Below are 17,246 nucleotides of genomic sequence, written 5' to 3'. Positions count from 1 at the left end.
CTTAAGTGACATCACACATGTGTTAGAACTTTGCACAGTACCTGGCACATAGTAGGCACTCAATAAATGTTTGAAAAATACAAGTTCAAAATGGAATTCCAAGAATATGCTGCTGCTGAGAACCTCACCTTAATTTGTGTGGAAATATAGTCAAAATTTTAAAGACACAAGGCTCAAGCTCAGTGTCCTTGGAGTTAAAATTTTATACTGCATGAGACCCAGGATCAATTTATTTCACCATGGGAGGATATGCTTTCCATAAATAAAGTCATCTCCGAACTCATCCATTTCCCATTGTATAAATTGCTTTAAAGTCAGTTTTAGAACTTAAAAAAAAAAAACATATTTGGTAAATGCATCTATCCATAAAGGGAAGCAAGCATAAACCAAATGTGAAATATAAACTGCTGTGGTACTATACAATCTCTGAAAATTGTATTGAAAATAAATACGAAGCTAGAGATGGAAATGTTAGTTGACTGATAATTGAGAAGAAAGGGTCGGATTTTTGGTACCTGCTATGTGCTCATAGACAACTCACTTCATCCCTGCTAGATATTGTACCAATGAATGTCACAACATGGGAGAACCCAAGGAGAGAAGGGAATGACTCAGCCCAACCAAACACTGGGAGTATAAAACTATTTTGAAGCATTTGGTATATTGATGGTGAGTGTCCAGGGTCATCCGTATATGACCAAAAAAAAAAAAATATGCCCACGAACACTGCACAGAGGTTTTTTTTCACCCACTTTGCTATTGATTATTAGCATTTTGGACAAAGGTCCCATTCTAAGCACTGGGGAGAGGGTAACTTTGGGAAGGAAGGCTATATTAATTGCTTCACACCAGCTTAATACTGTTGGTGGATCAGAAGGGAAAAGGGAATCTACATATATCTCACCAGGACAGAGAGAAGTGCAGGTTATTTTCTGCACTGACATTCCCTCACAAAAGGCCCCACCATTGAGAGGAGCTGGGTTGGTGCAGGTCCGGGAACGTTTCTGCCATCCTCTACCACAGCGAACATTGCAGGCTGACCACTCTGTCCAGGAAGACCAGCCTCCATTCACTGAGAGAGAAAAATGGGGAGGGGAGAAAAAAAGGAGAGAGGTTTTTACTGATTGCCTACTATGTGCAAGCCACTGTGCCAGGTGTTGTGAGTTGGGCATCCAGGGACCAAGAGACCAAGACCATGTGGACCCCCACTGGCTGCTTCATTGTGAGGCAATAGTGGGGTTACCTCATCTCTGTGCCTCAGTCTACTCATTTGCTTTAGGAGGGACACAGGATTGTTTTTTGCAGGGAAATTATTAAAAAAAAACAGGAAGAAATCATCAACATATCTCTAAAGCACTTGAAAATCCAGCGTAAAAAGAAAGAATATCAGCATATGAATTTCTATTACTTTCAGTGCTTCAAAAATAATTCCCAAGGTCCTCCTATTGTGGAAGGGGATGCCTTTACCAAAATAGCTGGGGATTTCTTTTATACAATACCTGAGATATTAACAAATAGTAATGTTTGTTTTTGGTGGATTTCTATGCAAGGAGAGGGAATACCAAGAGCAGGACTTAGGAAGATGGGGTTGATGTTGGTTTTGTGAGGGGTGGGATGCACAAGTTGCCCACCTCAATTCTTTTTAAATATAAATACAACAGAAGAAAGTAAACAACTTATTAAATTATTTTTAAGAGAGAGAGATTGGAAATGTCACCAGACTATCTCACAGAAGTCCAATATTGAGTGGAAAATCAAACACATTAAAAGCAACAGGGATGTGTGCTCACCTGCCACATGGGGGAAGGCAGGAGAGCACTGTGGGGAATGACTACCCAGGTCCTACAGCTGGCAATGTTGAAGCGTTAATAAAATACACATCCCTCAACTTCTCTGCTTTCCATCCTCCCCATCCACTCTTGGCTTTTGGGCTGGTCTTACCATAAACCACCACTGTGGCAGACAGACTCCTCCTCTTGGCCACGATGTTGGCTGCCATGCAGGTATAATTCCCTGAGTCTGAGAGCCGTGCCTGCCTGATAATGAGATTGTGGTCAGCCCTCGTGTCAATGTTCTCATCCTGTTCAGAGTCAATGGGCTCTTCATTTTTCAGCCATTCTACCTATAAGAAGAAAGGAATATTTACAAGTCATTAGAAAAAAAAAAAAAACTGCTATTCGGAGGCAAGCAGTTCTGGAGTATGGGAGAGAAACATAACTAACATAGCAAGAGAGTAATGATCTTTTTTCTTTTTCCATAACCCATTCTTTTTAAATAACGTTGATGTATTCTGGAAATTGATACACAAGTCAATAAACTGGAGGTAGGAAAAGAACACAAACATCCTACTGAATTGACCCATTTTCTAAATATGCAATAGAAAAGAGGTGACTGCAATTAGGTCATTTCAGTATAATTCATTTTTACAATTCTGATGGTGATGATGTTTCAATAACTGGTTCAAAATAGAGCTCAGAAAATCCACACATACATGCAGAACTTCTGCTTTGTGCTGAGGGAATAGTACATTGTCAAACAAGGTTTCAAGTCAATATGACTGCATTTAAATAACTTTTAATAGGTGTCGGAATGTATAAAAGGCCAAAGTAATACATACTTGGGCAATCATAGACACATAAATTCAAATTTCAGTGTTCCCTGGCTTTGAAAATCTATTTTCAATTAATGTACTCTTTCAATGATTCAACAGGCATATAGGCTGGGTTAGGCCCCCAACTTCTCTTCTGGGTGAACTTCTCATATTCTCTGAGTGAAGGTTACTACATCTCTGTTTTGTTTTCTCTGGTTTGCTCCTGGAGAACCTGTCCTCTTTCTGTTTTCATTCTAATCCTGTCCTTGACCACTTGAAAAAGACACAGGTGGAATCTTCTGGCCCCTAAATGACCATCTTCCCCATGTTGAGGTATACTATACTTCTGGTTCCCCTATTTCACAAAAGAGGCCAGTTTTTGCCCTACTTTACATACTTCCCTTCCTTACTTCGTCTTTTGCATCTACATCTACACATCTTCAATCTCTAGTGCCATATTGGCACACCTCTTGTCTGATAACCAGTTAGCTCTATTTCTCAACATTTGTTAAACACAGTAATTTAACAGACACAAACACCCTAATTCAATTCAGAAATCAATGCCAGGGGGCCTCCCTGGTGGTGCAAGGGGTTAAGCACAGCACTAAAAAGCAATCTGCAGCCTCTGCAGCATGAGTTCAATCCCCGGGCAGGGAGCTACACACATGGAGCAGCAGACCTCTCCTGTCTTGCCTGCTGCTCCCCTCAGCAGTGTATTTCAGTCAGTCTGCCTGTTTTGCTCCCCGCTTTGTCTGGTGAATCCTCTCACCCCCCTGCATCTCTGGCCTGTACCCCATTTCTTGTATGCATAAATAAATGTCTTTAAAAAAAAAGAAATCAATGACAGGGACTGCAACAAAGAGATCTCACCACACAGGAGCATACCCATAACGGGGACTTTCATCACACTACTCCTACCATTAGCACAGATAACTGAAAGTTGGCTTTAGAATAAAATGCCTCATTGCATGTTTAAATCTAAAGAATTCTAATTTATCACAATAAACAAGTGACATCTGTTATGTAACCATACAGTTTAATAAGGATTTGTTGGTCTCTATTATAAAGGGATGTATCAGAAAGGAAACCTATAATGACCTTGGATATTTACCCAAGTGCCACCCCATTGCCGCAAGTTTGGACTACCAAAATTCGTTAGTCATCTAAAATCTACCCTAGAAGAAGTCAATTTCAGGAAAGACAAGGATGCCAGGAGAGGAGATGTGGGAAGTGCTTTAACACATCAAGAGCTGAAAATGCTCTGTGGAGCAGAGCGGGGAGATAGCAGGCCTGACATGGGGCCCCTTGATTCCCTTAAGGCCTCACTACCCTCTAGTATGTTAGTACCACTAATAGTCCTAATAGTTACCCACAGACAAAAACACTGTTCTGACAAAGCAGGACACCAGAGAATTTTATAACGCACTGACCACCAGTCTAGGACAAAATATCCTAGATTCCCCCCTAACATTGCCCATTTCACTCATCCATTTAGTCACATGGAAAATACTCTAATATTTATTGAATGTCAGAGATTATTCAGAGAGCTGGGAAAGGAGAGATGAACAAAATCATCTTTATTTCTTCTTTTATGCATCTTACATTTTAATGGATAATATGGAAACAAAGAAAGATCTGGGAGTAGCACTGTTACCAATATCTGGGATAAATGCTTATTATAGAGCCAATAGCATTGAATTTTCAAAATTACTATCACTACTAATTCACCAGAAAGAACAAAGTATCTGCTTAAAGTAGGAATGGACAACAACCCCACCCTTTCAGAAATTCAGAATGTAAATTGGCCTGTTTTTCAAGTGATTAGTTCCTTACTCTTGCTATTTTTAGCATCTAGAAAACTGTTTCCTTATGTCTCAACTTCAGTTGTCTTCTTTTTCATACAACCCCCTCCCCACCTCCCAAACAGCTGGTCAGGAAGCAGGGAAGTCTAGCCCCAGTTCATAAGTAAATTATTCCTAAAGAACAGAGAGTCAGAAAGAGCCCTGAGGACAGTGTCCTGGAGACAGAAACCGAGGATGCCCCAGCACCTGGAAATCAGAAAGAACATTCCTCATAGAATCTAGGCCCAGAGGAAATTAAAGCCACAATCACCAAGTACAAGTTTTAAATAGAAAACTTAAATAAAATGAATTCATACACAAAATTAAGTGGCCAACAAATTGGGAAAATACTTGTTATGAAGTTAATAGATACAAAGTTGATAATACCGTGATCTGAAAAATAATCTGAATAGCTCAACCTCCCATGTAAATGGATTATAATATTCCATCCTAGGTAATATGGCATAAAGTTGAATATAGAATTTGTTGAAGAAAAAAAGGAATATATGCAATTAAACATTTGAATATTCTACACCACTAATCATAAAAAATTAATAATAAAATGAAGTTTTCCCACCAAAATAGCAAGGATTAAAATTATACACACATATTTATGTATATATACATATGTATATATGTATATATATGTATATATGTGTATATATGTGTATATATATATATGTGTATACACACATATACACACACACACACACACACAGAGTTTTCTTCCTGTGGTTGTTTAGTTCTTGCTGACCTTATAGAACATGGGGCAATTCTGCGATTACTACTCTACCATTATCTCCTTTCTTGGAACTTCACAATTGCCTGTTAACTGTCAGTGCTTCTATTCTTGCACTGCAGTTGATCATTCACAAGGGGATCAGATCATGCTACTTTCTAGCTCAAAATCCTTCAATGGATTCAAATCCCACTTAGAACAACCCCGCAAGCCCTTCCAGGTTGCCCCTGGTCACTGTACTCCAGCCCTACTAAACTCCTTCCAGTCCCAGAAAGTTCAAAGCAAGTTCTACCTCAGGGCCAGAACACTTCCTGATTCCTCCTCCTGGAAGAGCGTTCCTACAGGTATCCCCAGATTCAATCCCACTTTTCATTCTTTCATTCAGATCAAATGTTACTTCGTCAGAGAGTCTGACTTAACAAACTTGTCTAATATAGCAAGCCCCCTTCATGCCCTGCATCTGGCTTTAGTTTTCTTCCTGGACTTATGATCATCTGATAATTTTAAAGGTGGTAATGCCTTTTGTTCTTCTTATTACGCTGCCGGAATTTACAACAGGAAAGTATTAGGGCCACAAATAAGGATTTAACCATAATGAATTGATAGCAAAAAAAAAAAAAGAAAAACAGAAGGAATGCCAAAGCTACATGCTACACAACAGAGCTTTGTTTAAACTCAGTGTGATTCAACAATATAATTTAGTATTATGCTGGCATTAAGAGTTATGAAGTTGGGCCTCCCTGGTGGTGACCTGTGAAGTTGTCTGCAGCCACTGCAGCACGAGTTCGATCCCCAGCTGGCCAGGGAGCAACCCATGTGGCGCAGCAGACCTCTCCTGACTCACCTGCTGCTCCCCTCAGCAATGTACTTCGGTCAATCTGCCTTTTCTGTTCCTCACTCTGTCTCTGGTGAATCCTCTCACCCCCCACACCTCTGGCCTGTTCCCCAGCTCTTGTATGCATAAATAAATCTTTTAAAAAAAAGTTATGAAGTTATGGTTTCAAGCAATAAACAAAGAAAAAGTTCATAATACACAAGAGTTACAATGCGAGATGTATATTTTGGGTCATTAATTTTTAAAACAAAAAAAAAGTCATATATATGCTTCAAAAACGATTGGGAGAAAATGCAGTTTGTTTGCAAAGGTTTTAAAAGAAGATGAGGGATGGCTATTCTTTTCTTCCTGGTAGTTAATTGTGGCGCATGCAAGGAAAAGCTATTTAGTAATCTGAATTACCTTTAGCTTAAAAAATATCTTTTACTTGCCATGTAGCACAGTGGTTTTCAAATTTATATGTAACCATAAAATATTTCCTATATTTAAAACTGACCTGAAATCCCAAAATGAAAAATGGACAAATGGGGAAAGATCTTTTAACTGATGCAGAAGTGAGGGTATCAGAACAACAGATGTGACAGGTCCTGAGCTACCTAAGTTGGGTACATCCAGAGACACTTTTGCATAACTTCAGGAGAGATCATTTATATCCTCTCTAAGTAAATCATGTCCCCTGGAGTTGCTCAGTACATAACCTGCACCACCACAACTTGGCCTTGACATACATTCTGCCCCTGCCAACTCACATGTACTGTGGACATACACAGTCTATGACTGAATCTTTCTGGATCATAGCTTGAAAAACACACAAGCCTAACATTGGTGTTTATGGTGTCATGACTAAAAGCCATCAGTCCAGTTATGGCTGTAAACAACTTGCACATCAGTAGACTCTTAAGTGTGGGTGTTTTTTATTTGTAACCTAATAGTTTATCCATTTAACTGATGACAGTATCTTTATGAGGAAATCAGTTTGGTATTTTCTGAGCTTATAAAAGTGACAAATTGCTCTTAGATTTATGCTTTTGTCACTTAGAGAAATTTTAAAACATTTTTGATGAGCTAAGTGCTCCTAATGTAGAATAGTTTAATAAATAAGAGAGAAAAAAAGCATTTTCTACACCAGCAGTTGCAAACTCAAATGTTCCTGGGGGCCAGGGAGGTAACATAAATTACTGAAGTGACGCTGGGTGCAAGGCATCAGCATGCACCGCCTGCATATTAAAGACAAGGGGCTGTTCTTCATTTCTAAGAAAGAATAAGCTCACTTTCATTTTTCTTAAAAAATATATCTCTGTCTCATTTTACTTTACCACTTCAGAAGCATGAATATTTTTGAAAAATACAAAGAAAAATGAGAATGAATTCATTTTTGCTTAAAAATCTCTTTTGCTTTTAATGTATAATAGTGGTCTTCAGATGTACACAGTACTTAGCCTTAGCAATAGGCAACACCCAGAAGTGGTGATAATTGTGATAAAACGTAGGCCACGTGACTTGTGCAAATGTGCAGCTACAGTTGGGGTTCGGACTATAGTTACCAGTGTAACCAGATCTTTCATTTTTCATGAGAAGACAAGAATGGATATTTTAATGTAACATTTCTTGATTCTAATGTTGTGATAGCTCATTTGTTAAATACTACTATTTCATGAGGGCCAAGCAAAATATTGCATAAGCCAGAAATAGATTTACCCCCTCTGCCCCACAGAAACTGTGATGCACCAATTTTCTGGCCCTAGTGAACAGCATAAGAAAGAGGAGCTCACTGTCCTTCACTGAAGTTAATTCCTTTTCATTAAACCTGCCTCCCCGCCATACTAGAATGTTGGCATTGCCCCAAGGCTTTCTCATGGAAATGATTGACTAGCAAAAAATGACTTTTGGATTTACATACAGTATTCTGCAAATATAAGGACATGTACACTGAGTTCAGAAATTATTTTACAAGGAATTGCCAACACTGAGAAGTCCAAATTAAGTTCTTACCAAAAGCAATACAAGTTTTCAAATTTTCATTAGAAGATCGATACATTGATCACCTGGAGGCTAAGTAAGGGGCATTTGTATCACTGATCCAAATGACCTCAGGCTAACAGGTCATTTTTTTGAAAGAGAGGTTTCATATTCCAGAAGGTTGTTGGAGGCATTTACCCCTCAGAGAAATAATTCTTCATCAGGTTGCTACTTATTTGGTTTAGATGGATAATCCCAGTTAGGAGCATGTGAAAAAACTAGTTATTTAGAGGTAATGAGCTTATGGATTTGCAGGATGCCGGCACTCATTAGCATAGTGTTATGTACAGATGGTCTGCAATTTGTAGATTTTTCCAGTTTATAAACAAATCTGGAAAAGCAGACCATCAAAGACAATTAGATTTCATGCCAGACAGCAGGTTCCTGATCAGTCATTCTGGTTCACTGGGGACAGAAGGTATGAAAGTGTTAAGCCTATAGATTTTCTCACCAAAAGGCACATGGTATGATCAGATAGGGAGACGACCACCTTTGGAAGAGTTATGGAATGATGGTTTGTGGGAGTTTATATTATCTGAGACCTGGGTTACATTTGAAAATGTTTTCATGAGTGCTAACATTTACTTCTCCTGACCTTTCAACAAAGGAATCTACATACGTATATGCGCAGACCTCACACCTAAATGTTTATGTCTATCATGCAATATATGTCAGGACTCTCATATTTTTCTTGTTCTTAATATTCTAAAGAGAATGAGAAGGTCAGGGTGCTATAACCATTTGGAAACAAAAAAAAGAATGCAAAGTAAACCATTTTAATTGACCATCTCTTTTCCTTTACAACATCACAAACCTCTTATCCTTTAAATTTTAGATAGTATCCATTTGGAACTCTCCCTTTATAGCCCACAGAAAAAGCCAATGAGGGCTATTTGGTGATGTTATCTACCAAGTATCCTACCTCTCAATTCCAGTCTTCTCTTGGGATTTGCTGAAGTCCATGTAAAATTGAGTTGCTCATATGTATTTTAGATGTAACCTCAGATTTATAAGTTTTGAACCCTCAATCCATCTACTTATTGCCTGTGATCATTTTCTTTCTGTGTTGCTCATTTAGCAAGTTCCTTAAGAATATGAATATTTTAAATAATCTTATATCTTGCAGAGAACCTACTTCTGAGAATAAGTGTGGAATAAATGTTCTAACTAAAGTGATGTATTTGCAAATTAGAGACTGGTATGATTTACATATACCCACAATGAAATTTAAACTGCATTTTTAGGGATAGGGTCAAGGAGTATTATTCTTTGCTTTAGATCCTCGGTTGAATATAGATGTGATCTAGAAGAGATACATTTTTTTTTGGTGTAGTTGTTCTTAAATATACATATGTGCTTTGTTTTATTTCACTTTGCTTTATTTCACTTTGCAGACATTGCAGCTTTTAGAATTTGAAGGATGGGGCAATCCTGCTTCAAACTCTGAACCATTTTTTCAAACAGCGTGTGTTCACTTTACATCTGTGTGTCCCATTTTGATAATTCTCACAATGTCTTAAATTTTTTAGTAGTTATTATATCTATTATGATGATCTATGATCCATGGTCTTTAATGTTATTATTTTATTTGTCTGGGGGTGCCATGAATTGTGTCCCTATATAAATGTTGGACTATTTCTCCAGAGTGTGGGCTCTGATTATTCTACTGACAGATTTTCTCCATCTCTCTCCCACTCTTAGGGCTTCTCTATTCCCTGAGACACAAAAATATTGAAATTAGGGAAATTAATAACTATAATGACCTTTTAAGTGTTCCAGGTGGACTGAAGTCACACGTCTCGCTTTAATAAAGCCATGTGCATTTTTCTTTTTTTTTTTTTTTTTTACATAATGCTATGCACACGTTACAGACTATGGTTTAAATATAGCTTTTTAAATGCACTTGGAAGACAAAACTTCATATGGCTTGCTTTATTGAGATATTGGCTTGACTGTGATGGTCAGAATGGAACCTGTAGAAGCTCTGAAGTGTGCTCACACTCTGGGAATAACTAATATCGCATAGTGGCTACATATGGTCTCAAGATGAACTACATTTACTCACTCAAGGTATGAATTAAGCAAGTATAATAAATGGTCTAGTCCCCAGTACATCCAAGGATAGCCTGAAAAGGCGATCTTGTCCAGTAAGCCTGGGTGAAGATAGCAGGGCTCTCATAGGGGGTTTGTGAGGTAGCTCTGGAAGGTCCCCAAGTACACAATGTGGTCACTTCCCATATAACCTCCCAAATGTTTTGTAAAGTTGCCATCTTACAAAATAAGTGGATTTGTGTGAGTGAACAGAGAGAAGGAACATTCTAGCTGGTGAGAGATTAAGCTGCAATGACACTCAAGAACAGGAGGCAGGGGATAGTACAAACCAGGCAGAAGTAAAGACAGGGTTCCACAGGAACAGGAAGCCTCTGGACTTCCAACCCCAAGAAATTCCTCATTCACTTTAAATCAGATCGTGATTTAAATCAAATGGATTTTTCAGCCTAAAAATAAGAGTGTAGTCTTTCTTTAGCAATCACTATGTGTCAAGTACTCTTTTAAACAATATGCATGTGTTAGTTTAATCCTTGAAACATATCTATGCAATTGAAACCATTTTTATTACCCTTCCCTGCCCATTTTCCAGATAAAGAAACAGATATTAAGTGCCTTGCCCGAGGTCAACTCCCATATTAGTCTTTAACCACTGTGCTCAGTCATCCATATCATATGCTAGCTTTGGGTGGGATAACTATGTTATTTACAAAATTGTATTGAAATATGGAGGAATATCACCATTGATGATAATTTTGAAAACATATTTGTTGATTTTATGATCATTTTTATGTGAGAGTTGCAAAAATTATCTTGACAAAAGCAACATTGTTAGAGTAAGTGTATAGTTTCCCAGAGGCATGGTTTAAATGACAGCATTCACTTGAAGGCATACATTCTGATTATATTAACAGGTCAGGATGTTCAGAATGTGGCCAGGATTACTAGAGATTAAAATAAAAATTACTCAAATTTAACATTTCCCATTAGCTGAATTGTTATTCTTCAGTTAGTTTTAACTGGAATTTAACCATTGGCTACATGACGACACTCTTCACATTCTGGAACATATTATCTGCCAGTATTAGTTTAGGGCATTACTTGCTTTGCCACTTTCAGATTAGATGTCACCTGTCCTCTGCTCTCTCCTTGATAATATTTCCTTCAAGTTATTTATAACAGTCCTATCATGTTCCCTCTTTGTCTTTCCTTTTCTCCCCAGACTCTATAGATTGATTTTAAAGCCACCTACACTGCAGTTTCTTCAAGTTAGTCTCATTTATCTGATTATGCATCACAAAAGAAAGCAGAAATTCAGCTTAATCGTGAAGCCACAGCAGCAGAACCAGGTAGATGACAGAAATCTAGTGATCACAGACAGAATCACACTACTGGATGCTGAATGGAGTGACAGACACGAGTATGTCTGTAGAAGCCTGGATTCTGATTATGGAACTTTATGTTCTGACAGTGTGTCTCTTGTCAGAGCAGTGTTGTCCTTTAACTTCCCTGTTTCAGTTATGAAACTCTGGTGGAGTCTCGTGTTATTTTTTTTTTTTTAATTCGTTTTGACAGGAAAATGGTCTCTGGAACATGAACACCCAGATCCATTCTTTACTGGAACTGTAACAGCACCATGAGCGAAGAATGAGATATCTTTACATTAATGTAAAGCATTTGGAAGAACGATGATCAGAGGGAAAAGAAACTTCAACAGATGAAACATAAATATAAGAATGGGGAGAGAGATGCAATCAAAAGATGATTTGTAGGGGCTCCTACTGCCATTCCCTCTTTAGCTGTGTTTCTGATAGTGTGTCTGATCTTGCTCTTTGCTAATTCTACCTGTGCAGGTTCCCATCTGCTAGAGGAAACAGAATCCTGGTTTTGAATCTTTGATGAAGCAACACCTAGGAGAAGCTTCCAAGGCTTGATATCACAAAGAATGATCTAAAACAGTGTAAGGTGCCATTTCATTTAAAGGGATTATTTTAGAATGGGACAACCTCTAGCAAGATTATAAAGAGTTTTCGTTCAGAGACTCAAAACTGTCTCTGTATTCACGTTTCCTCCCATAATCTCTGGCATGTAAATAAGGTTTTAAGGTTGTGGTGAGGTGATATTAATTAGCAGTTCTTGTTTTTATTCCCTGCTACCATGTAATACATGCTCCTGTGCTGAGAAAATAGCTATCTTATTAAGGATCAACACATTAAAAATCTTAAATGTTCTTATCATAGACTGGTTTTAAAAGCTGGTATCTCAGTTACATACAGTAAGAAAAAGATAATCAAATGCATATCATACATACATATACACATGCCATTTGAGAAATCAAATCTGTTGAGAACAGAACAGACATAGTGAGAGGCTAATCATGTAATGATCTATAAAGGAAAATCAGGGACAGATATGGATTAGCTCAGCTTCTATATATTGGGAGGCTGAGAATGAATTAGCATAATCATAAATTTGTTCCAATTACAGAAGGCAATTATCAGAGACCAGCTTACAGCATTATCAAAATGAAATCAGCAAAGTGCATCTACATTCCAGGTAGATGCCGCTGAGTTAATGGTGCTTTAACAAAAAGACTCTACACTCATTCATCTTCGGTCCCTTTGATTACTGTACACCCCATACAAGTGTCCTTTCAGTTGAGAGACACAAAGCCACCATAAAAGAAGAAAATATACATGCCCTAAAGAAAAGGGGGAAAAATCATGCTAAATATAATAACACAACTGCAAAATAACCAACTTCAAGGTCTAAAGACTTATATGGATAATTTCTCTAGATCAGTGGTTCAGATAGTGCTTTTAAATCTAAGAGAGTAATTCACATCAGCTCTTGTATTCTCTCCCACAATATTGATTAGGAATAAAACTGTGACTAAGTCTGTCATTACCTGCTTTAAACAAAAGTTCTTTGTGCAGAAATGTAGTGCTGTTTTGCAACGGTTACCCACTGCTATTCATGTTGCTTTCATTTTGCCTTCTTATTATAAATAGAACCTGTTGCCTTGTTAACTATTGTCAACCTGAAAAGAGTATGGGAGAATCAAACATTTTGTGAAAGAGGCAACAGATTCAGTCTCCAAATTTCAGATCTGAAAGGCAATTCAATTTAATTGGCTAAGATTATTTATTAGATTCGTGCCCAGCACTTAAGGAAATAAACATTAAAGAGGTGCTCAAAATATAGCCCATTATTAACAAAGACAAAATGATATAGAGTAGGAAACACAATGGATTTTACTGTTACAAAGGATGAGAGGTCTGGGGAGATGGGAGAGGGAGAAGAGAAGGAAAGTGAGAAGAACTATTTACTGTATAGATGACACACTAAGCCTCCATGCTATTGCAGATTCTTCCATACCTTACACCTCTTGATGGGGTGGACATCATCAACCTCACTTTCACAATTAAAACCAAAACAAAACTGAGCATCAAAGATACAAACATTCTCAGCATTCTGCTGGTCATCAGTGATCTGATGTCCAAGAGGCTACATTCAATGCACACGCTTTTGAGTCCTTACTTGACTTTCAAGACCATTATTGAATATACTCTCTCTCTGCTTTTTATAGCCCCACTTTCTTTGTGCCTTTCTGGTCACTCCTGTTCTGTTTCTTTTGTTGGCATTTTCATATTTCTTCAGGTCTCAGGACTATGCCCATCTCTACCTCTAACCATACCAAGTCTCCCTATCAGACTAATGTGCCATTCACCATGAGACATAAAATACTCCCAAATTGATGAACTATAGTTCATTGATTTTCTTGAGTTACAGTCTCTTATATTTTGATCCCCACTAAGCATCTACTTTTGTATGTTTCAAAGATACTTCAAGTTTAACATGTGGAACTGGATTTAGATTCCTTCTTACAGAAATAAGGAAGGGATAGATGCTTTTCTTACTTGTCAGATATTAAAGCATTTGAACCTTATCATCTTAAAATAGGAATTCACTGAGCCTATGACCATGGCAAAAATTGAAATTATGCAGGGTTACAAAGAACTAGATGTTTACAATTTCTTTTTGTGATAGTTTAAATTAGCACATCTCTTCTGTGGGGCAATATTGCAAGTTTTAAACAAAAGTGAAATTACTGATAGAATTTAATGTAAATTTCCACTTATTATTCCAGTGGAATAATAGAAATCTAGAGAGATTAGTATTAAGATATTCACTACAGCCTTGTTTATAATAATGAAGAAACTGAAAACAGCCTAAATGTTCATTAATAGATCAAGCCCATTATGCATGATTACTCAATGAAATACTATAAAATTATCAAAATAAATGTATTTGCATCTTAATAGAATGTGTACATGAGACAATATTGAGTGTAAACAAAGTAGATCACAAACTGTATTTGTATCATTTCTACATTTAAACACATGTGTGTGTATGTGTGTACATACACACACACACGCACACACACACACACACACACACACACACGGAAGGTAGTTAACCAAATGTTACATGGTAGAATTTTCAGTAATCTTCTTGATGGGTTCCTCAGTTACTATGAGGTATTTAAAAATAATTCTGACTCTCTCCTTTATAAGCACGGTTGCATCTTTTGGTCTCTTTTTAGTTTGGTGGAGTCATGAGAGAGAAATAAATCTTTGTTGTTTTAAGCCACTGAGGTTTCTAGGTTGTTTGCTACCTTATCATAATCTAGTCTACCCTACTTTCTACAATGTACATCATGCTAATAAACTGGAAGTGTGGGGGGGAGCTATTTTAATTAAATACATGTTCCCAAGCTTGAAGAAAAAAAAAAAAAAACCACAATTCTAATACTTCTAGTCTCTAAGAAGTAAACAAATTCCCTCAAAATTGCCTATCTTTCTCTTCCATCAACTAATATATTAACTAGAAAAACAATCTATTTCTAAATGACTAGCAGGCTGATTGTCACACACAACATTTTATCTTTATAACTGTCCTTACCTAGTGATCTTAGACAACTTCTTAATTTTTGCATAATATCAACACGTTGTACATCATGGATAATGAGTCACTGTACTAAAACTTTAACCTCTAAACCCATTGAGGGAAATTTAAATGAAATTATATTACTTTCATATGTCACAGTTAAACTCAGTTGACTACAATTCCATTAGTAAAATTGGGTTTTTCATTTCTGCTTTTATTTTTTAAATAACACAGGTAGTAACATGGGTTGCAAACATTCCAGGAGGAATTTGAAGAAATGACTTTGCATATCCTACAGTTCCTCATTTGGGGAGGGTGTTTATATTTCTCATTTTAATCAGCCTGGTCAATTAAGTTGGACGGTTTCCTATTTGTTCCTATCCAGTTTTTATCCTCCTCTTTTTTACATTTTGGTTTTTATGAACTAGCTCAAAGCTGTTGTTTAGTCTTCACAACACTACAGGGAATGTTTAAAAAATAAACTAAATTGCCTTTGTGACTTTTTTTTTTAACTTGCTGAAAATGAGATTTTTCAAGAGCCTCTCCTCCAAAACCCCTCCTTCCCTTTTAATTTAAATTCTGGTAGTAAAATGAGTTTACAATATCCCATTAATATCACTAGGGGTGACACCTGTTTCCTATGCAATGTACAGATGAGTCCACAGTTCTCCCCACTCCTATCCATCATGGTTTTATGACTTTACAGCTGCCTGTATGTAACATGTTTGGCAGTTTATTGACCTTGAGAAGTCCAACTTTCCATATTACTTATTTGGAAAAAGAGGTGATTATAGATTTTTCTCAGGAGCTTGGAGCATTAGTCCCTAATAACACATTCCACAAAGAAAAGTCATTATTAGAATTGTCAAAAAAAGAAAAAAAAATAACCAACTCTGAAATTAAATATTTTATTTTTTTTGGAAAAATAAATGTAAATATGTACATCTTAAATGATTATGCAGTTCATAAAGAATCAGCTGGACGTGGGTTTCAGAAGAACAGTAGGATACCAGACCATAAAAGTATGCATTGCATTTTCTCCACAGGTAATTCATAAATTCTATAATCTACATAAAGATTATCAAGATTATCAAGAGTCTGGGTTATACTCACCTATTAAATCAGTGTGTAGTCAATCCCCTATTCTTCCTCTGTAAAATGAGAAAAATGGCACCTACTTTCCCCCTACTTTGTAGGGCATTTTAGGAGGTTGAAAATGAAATTGTGGATGAAAGGATTTTTGTTAAAGTGTAAAGCAGCAAATTAATGTGATGTGGTAGCAGATTCCAGGAACATGTAGTTTCATGGGTTCACTTACAGTGCAAACTTAGTAGTGCAAAAACACAATACCAGAACAGTGTTAGATTAAATAGGGGCCCTGCGCTGAAGGAATTCAAACTCAAGCCTAAAGGTACTAAGGAGTCACAGAAAGGAACTTTGTTTTCATAAACCATTCTGGCACCAGTGTAGAAGATGACAGTTGACAACGTGAACTAGAGAGGACAGATCAGACATCATTACTCTGCTCAGGGTGAAAAATGGTGAGGTCCTGAATAAAGCTGTTCCGTGATGATAGCAGACAATGTAGAATAAATAGAATTTGCAGCACAGTAATCACTGAGTGACAGCCAGGGTGAATGAAAGAACTAAGGACATACGCATGACTCAGAAGTTCCTCCCTTGGGCAAATTGTACCCTTAACAAAAACAAGGGGTCCAGGACTTTCAAGGTCAAGTGCTTCTCTTGCCTGCATTTTCACTGATGTGCTGGGAGAAGTTTTCACCCATCTAGCAAAACAAACCTCCCAGCAACACTCAACGAGTGGTGTTTCTGGTTTGAGAATAAAGTGCATTTTACAACAGGCACTGTAGAATAACCATTGATGGAAACAATACTTGTTTTGGGGCTTCAAGTTGATGGTGATAACTTTATAGGTCAAACCATAAAATAACTTTATAATTGTTGAGTTGAGATGAGGTTACTTTGCCCTTTAAGTACCTCTGACTTTCAATTGTGGTCAATAAGTGGAGGGCACAAACATCAGAAGCATATCTGATATGTTGTTCTCCTGGAGGAGAACAATCAATCATTTCTGGATATTGGATAAAACTGTAACTAGTTTAATATAAAAAAAGTCAACATCTGGCTGATGGTCACAACTCAGTTTCTTATAGTCTGTCCTTTCCAGTATATAAAACGTGCTTATGTTACATATAAAAGTTA

General features: G+C 37.1%; 1 protein-coding gene across 16 annotated transcripts in view; it reads right to left on the bottom strand.

Moving 5' to 3' along the window:
* UNC5D (unc-5 netrin receptor D) overlaps positions 1 to 17,246 on the bottom strand; it is a 726,786-nt gene that overhangs the window by 102,872 nt on the left and 606,668 nt on the right. For 10 of the 16 annotated variants that reach the window (XM_054700868.1, XM_054700869.1, XM_054700865.1 and 7 more), the window contains 2 exons: positions 1,942 to 2,122; positions 905 to 1,072 (listed from right to left, as the gene is read on the bottom strand). In XM_054700868.1, the coding sequence (XP_054556843.1) occupies positions 905 to 1,072; positions 1,942 to 2,122 (349 nt within the window). The remainder of the gene's footprint in view (positions 1 to 904; positions 1,073 to 1,941; positions 2,123 to 17,246) is intronic. The other 6 variants (XM_054700876.1, XM_054700872.1, XM_054700874.1 and 3 more) reach the window with 2 other exon arrangements.

This window comes from Talpa occidentalis, unplaced genomic scaffold (genome assembly GCF_014898055.3).
Source record: "Talpa occidentalis isolate TD23 unplaced genomic scaffold, MPIMG_talOcc4v2.1 talOcc4.4, whole genome shotgun sequence".
NCBI lineage: Eukaryota > Metazoa > Chordata > Mammalia > Eulipotyphla > Talpidae > Talpa > Talpa occidentalis.
Note: the sequence above shows the minus strand (reverse complement) of the source record. Positions and strands in the feature narration are given on the sequence as shown.